Source organism: Myotis brandtii, unplaced genomic scaffold (assembly GCF_000412655.1).
Source record: "Myotis brandtii unplaced genomic scaffold, ASM41265v1 scaffold165, whole genome shotgun sequence".
Lineage (NCBI taxonomy): Eukaryota > Metazoa > Chordata > Mammalia > Chiroptera > Vespertilionidae > Myotis > Myotis brandtii.
In genome coordinates, this window is record NW_005356042.1 from 2,357,251 (window position 1) to 2,362,967 (window position 5,717).

At 55.4% G+C, this 5,717-nt stretch overlaps 1 protein-coding gene across 4 annotated transcripts in view; it reads right to left on the bottom strand.

Moving 5' to 3' along the window:
- The window catches only part of KCTD15 (potassium channel tetramerization domain containing 15), a 14,363-nt gene that overhangs the window by 6,041 nt on the left and 2,605 nt on the right, over positions 1-5,717 (bottom strand). For all 4 annotated transcript variants that reach the window (XR_001361325.1, XM_014536623.1, XM_014536622.1 and 1 more), the window contains exon 4: positions 978-1,122. Coding sequence is in view for 3 of the 4 variants with exons in the window: in XM_014536623.1 (XP_014392109.1) it covers positions 978-1,122 (145 nt within the window). In the remaining variant the exon portion in view is untranslated. The remainder of the gene's footprint in view (positions 1-977; positions 1,123-5,717) is intronic.

Sequence of the window (5,717 nt, forward strand, 5' to 3'; positions counted from 1 at the left end):
CTACATCCTTCTCCCCACCACAGCCAGGGCAATCAGTTTGCGAACCTGATTGTCATTCCCCCATCACCCCTCCTCATGACCCCTCCACTGCATTCAGGGTGAAATGCCAAATGCTGAACCAGCCACCAAGGTCCTGACATCAACCAGCAGCCTCCCTTCCTGGCCTCCCAGTTCACACAGCCCCAGGCTAGTACCTTCTCTCCCGGTCAGGATGGTCCTGATCCTTTCCACCTTGCCTCCTCACCAAGGCCCTCACACCTGTTTGCCCCCTTCCTCCTTCACCTCCCAGAGAAACATCCTCCCCGACTCCTTCTCTGAATTGGAATTCAAGTGTTTTTTGTTCAACATCTGTCTTCCCACCACATCTTAAGTGCTATGGGGACAGGACCCGCGTCTGCCTTGTTGCACTGTATTTTCAGCCTACCAGTAAGTTCAGTTGTTGGGACCCAGGAACTAAGTTGGATGGAGGACAAAACAGTCCCAGGGTGACTGGTCCTAGGGGTGCCAGAGGAAGAGGGGCCACTTGCTGCTGAGTGGGGTGGCCCCGGCCTGAGTGTCCTTCCTCCAGGTCCCCGGGGCCACAAAGGGGACGGGCACCGAGGCAGGATTCTCGGGACCTGGACGGGTCACCTTTTGTTTGAAGGGTGTTTGCTTTGGATCCGGGTTTCCTCCCTGCAAACGGCCACCAAGAAACAGATCTAGGAACCGCTAACTCCTGTAACTCCCACACACAAGTCTTCAACACGACAAATGTGAAACCAGGGTAAGTGCCACTGCTTAACTGTTGTCACACCCTGAGAAATAAGCTAAAAACGTGAGAAAACAAAATTAGTTTAGAAAAACTGATTTAGCCCTTGGCTTCATCGCTTAACTTTTTATGGTTGCTATGACGACCGCGGGTCCACTTATTAAGTCACAGCGTCCCCTGTGTAATGCCACCATACAGGCAGCAGGGTTGCCACCGGCTACAGACTTACCTTGAAGTCATCTGGGAGCAGCAGCTTTGACGTCCGCAGGAAGCTCAGGACATAGCGGAAAATCTCCCCATCCCGGTCAATGAAATAGTGTTGCTTCAAACTGTCCAGGACGATGGGCTCAGTGCCATTGAAGAGGCGGCTTATTCTGGGAGAGATGAAGGGTGGGATATCTGATGGAAGGGCCACTCCACCTACCCCAGCCCCACTCCTTAGGGCCTGCCCTGCTGGAGGAATGAGGGGCCTTACATGGGTGACTGAAACTGGACCAAACCAGAGGCAGCCAGGCCACAATCAGACAGGGCATAGCAAGCATCACACGTCACAGCCAGGAGACACACCCAGCTGCATACACCTGCCTGCTGACACGTGTTACAGGCCTGGAAAACTTCAGCAAGACACAGACACAGCCTCCTTGCCCCCACACACAAACCCTAGCCAGACAGACCCACCCAAAAACTCCCACCAACCATCAGACACCCTAGCCCACAGCCACACACGCAGTGAACACATGTAAAGCAGCCAAGACAGCCTTGGGTCCCACACATCCATGTCATCTAACCCATAGGAAGGAGCATCAGATGTGACACACCTGGGTAACAAGCACAGGGTCACATGGTCTCTCCCTCACGACACACAAATCACAGGCAGACCTAGACACATCTGGGCAAAGGACACACCAGCCAGCACAAGTCAACCAGGGACACAGCTATGTACATGAGACAAACTCACAGATAAACCAACAACAGCCACTCGTTCAGGGAGCCCTCGGGGAGATCCCAGGGAGGCAGGAGGTTCTGCACGCGTGCTTGCATGCTACAGGGCACACATGTACACACACACCACTATGTATGCACATACACCATAGATGTGCACTCCTGGGAGGGGAGACAGGACCCAGCACCCTGTCCTCTGAAGGGCAGTGGTTCTGACAGAAGCTCAGGGGGTCTGGAGGAGCCCTTGAGGCTGGTCTGCATCCACTCCAGGGAGGAGGAAGCAGGCCTCCCATCTGCACCGTCCTCCACTCTGGTGGCCTGGCACATTCAGGCATCAGCTATGAGGGTCTGCCCAGGTGTGGAGTAGCCCAGGCCCTGTCCCAGTGGGACTGTATAAAACAGTGGTTCTCAACCTTCTGGCCCTTTAAATACAGTTCCTCATGTTGTGACCCAACCATAAAATTATTTTCGTTGCTACTTCATAACTAATGTTGCTACTGTTATGAATCATAATGTAAATATCTGATATGCAGGATGGTCTTAGGCGACCCCTGTGAAAGGGTCGTTCGACCGCCAAAGGGGTCGCGACCCACAGGTTGAGAACCGCTGGTATAAAAGGACAAGGCTGCCTGGCTGGCGTGGCTCAGTGGATGAGCGTCCACCTATGAACTCGGGAGGTCACGGTTAGATTCCCGGTCAGGACACGTGCCTGGGTTGTGGGCTTAACCCCCAGTAGGGGGCATGCAGGAGGCAGCTGATCAATGATTCGCACTCATCATTGATGTTTCTTTTCTATCTCTCTCCCTCTACCTTCCACTCTGAAATCAATAAAAATATCTCTTAAGAAAATAAAAGGGCAAGACTGCCTTCATGGATGGGCACAAGCAGGTCAGAGCCTGCGGTGAGGCGTGGAGAGGCCCCAGCCTGTGGAACCAGCGCTGCTGTCACCCAGATATAACTCATCTCAGGGCTCCACAGGCCACTGAGCCCTATCAACCCTCCTAGGCCTGGTGACAACGGTACTGGGGGACACAGCCCCACTGGAAAGCCTTGTGGGCTCCATGGCCTGTCCCAACTGTCCAAGCCCCAAGACCTGGCCTCAGCAGAGCCTGGGTGTTCCAGTGTCAGACTGAGGGCCACCCAGCATCACTGGAAACAGATGGGACAGCCGAGGGCCTCCACACGGCATCAGCAGACAGAAGTGAAAGCCACATCCACAGGTGAGCCAGCCATTCCTAAGCCCGGGGAACCTACTCCACCCTTCCTGGCTGAGCTCGCACCCTCTGTGCAGCCAGCAATGTTCTAGTTTGGCTGCGTGGCCCTCCCTCTGGTGTCAGGGCTGGCTGGGGCTCCAGACCCTCCTGTCAGTCCACAGGACTCGGAACCCACCCAATTCTGGGGCTGACTGGGTTCTAGGTTGCTCACTGGCCCAAGACTAGAAGGTGCTTAATCTGTTTTATTTCAGGACTGGCTGGTTCTAGATCTTTCCATGACTCACTGTATCTTCACAGGACCAAGGCTTTCATGCCCTTGGGGTCTGAGGCTACCAAGAATGTGAGTAGGTTGAGGGAAGGTTAGGTCAGTCACCACAAAGGAGCAGCAGACACATACAGGGGCTTAAGAGTCAGCTCCTGCCCCAGGCCACCCTCTGAGGGAGGCGTCAGGGTTTGGGTGCCAACTTCAGAGGCTCTCCACGGTATGGCCTGGTCATTCTGACCCCAGCGACAGGGATCTTCTCTTTCTTTATTTTTTTAAGCTTTGGTTCCAATTTCCTCAATGTTTCAGGGGGAGGTTTTATTAGTTCTGAAGGTCCTGGACATCTCAGTTTGCTGCTTCCCACAGCCAGGAGGGCTGCGAGTCAGGCTGCAATGGCAGCAGCTAAACAATGCCCAGCAGGCAGGCATGAGCGGGGTGTCAGCCCCAGGGAGGCTCTGTTCCGCTGCCTCTGAGCAATGACTGACTGACAGCTGTTCTGGGGCCAACCAGTGGTGGCACCTGTTCCTGTGTCAGAACCACCCCCACCAGCCAAGACTCAGAAGCCCAGGTGACGTTCTGTAGCCCCGGGACCTGAGGGCCTGGGGCACGGGTCCCTGGTCTCCAGCACTGCCCAGGACGGAACTCTAGCACTTTTACACTGAAACTCCCCAGGGGACCTTAACACTTTTAGTCCTCCACTTCCAGGTGACTCACAAAGCGATACTGGGTAAGGGATTGCTCTTGGTTTCCAGAATTGATGAAAAATAGTTATTTTAATGATTCACTCAAAGAGGGATGAGAGGGATCTGAGGGGCCCTTGGCAGCACAGCTGCCTGACCCACTGTCCCCTGGCTGTCCTACAGGTACCCCTGGCCTCCAAGCCAAAGCTTCCGGCTAGGGAAGCAGGTCGCTTGTAAGCCAGAAACCATCGGACAGAACAGCAGATTCATCTTGAGCCCAGCCTCAGGGAAGAATGTGACTGCCACCTCCTCTGGGTACATCCAGCAGCCCAGGAGCCCCAGGGACATCAGCTGCTCAGCCAGTGGGCCCACCCCACCTCAGAGCAGGACCACGGGGCAAGGACAAGCTGCAGTGTGGGCCTGCGGGGGAGGGCCACCCCCCGCCCTCATGGCTCCCAGGTAGCAGCCTGGACACAAGAATGAGGAGGCCATTCCCTGTGGGCCTGGGCTGTGATTACTCCAGAAGGGCAAGTGTCTGATTTCAGGAAACTCTCTTCAGAGAGGCTGTGGGCAAGGGTTTTATGAATTTCACTCACAAACGTCGTCAACCAATTAAGGGGTGATCTATCTCAAACAACTCAAGAATGCCACAGAGGGAAAAATTGAAATTAAATAAACTGAATCCATCTCCTGTTCTAGACAGGGCTCTGCAAGCCAGTGCACAGGCCAACACTGCCGACGTGGCCTCATGGCTGACGCCTGCCCCCACCCCCATGGCCCAAGTGCACAAGTGCCCCAGGCCTAGCCTCTTTTGGGCAAAGAAAATGAAGCCTCAACCACCATCTGCCCCCCAGGATCCCCAGATTCCAAACTTGACCCTGCATCCACCCCAAAGATCCCTCCTCGAGTGAGCACCTCAGCCCCATGGAGGGCTCCACCCTGGCCCCATACCAGCCACCCTAACAGCCACCTCCACACACTAGGACTCCTCTGTGCTCTGAGCAATCGCACTGACAAGGCAGCCTGACTAGAAAGCTTCCCAGAGATGATCCCTGGGTGTCTGGGGGATTAATTAACTCCTCTTGCTATTTTAACTGTATAAAACGGGTGGTGCCCGTAGCGTTGGCCCTCCTGCTGCTCAGCCCTCAGCAGCAACTGCCTCACTGCGCCAGGAGCAAGCAGTTGGGGGCTCAGCAAGCAGCGCTCCACATCACCTCCTGGACAGCCTCACGGGGACCCACCCCAGCTCGGGTCAGCCCTGCTGCCCCTGGGAGGAAAATGCCCAAGAGGCAAAAGCAGGAATGGGCAGCGCCCAGCGCCTCCCTGGCCTCCCAGCACCGCCCAGATGGGCCCACAAGGCAGGAATACCAGGGAGCTCTGCAGAGTGGGAGGCGGCAGGTTGGAAGGGTCCTGGTCAGAGAGGGTCCAGGGTCCATTTGCTGATGGAGCATGAGGCTTCTGCTTCTCCACAGCAGTTACTGCACCACCCCCACCCTCTGCCACAGGGAGCCTGCTGCTAGCCCTCAGGGTCCAGCAGTAGCCACACCAACAAAGATGGCAAATTGTAGCTTCCTCTCCTCCCCCGCCTATGCGATTTCCCAAGGGTTAGAATCAGAAGCAGGATTAAATACATGACCCCAAGAAGGACACAGCATTGCTCACAAATGACCCCCTGCAAAGGCTAGGCCTGAGTCCCACTCAAAAGGAACCTAAAGGCATGTCAGATTCCCCAGCCAGCTGCTGGCCAGCTTCAGGTAGGATTGGCTCTGAATAAGTGGCTCTTGCCAGTGGGTCAGAAGCTCCTCCTAGCACTACCAATGCAGCCAGCTAAGGGTCACAAGTCCCTGTGCAAACCCCAGTGAGGGGTGGGG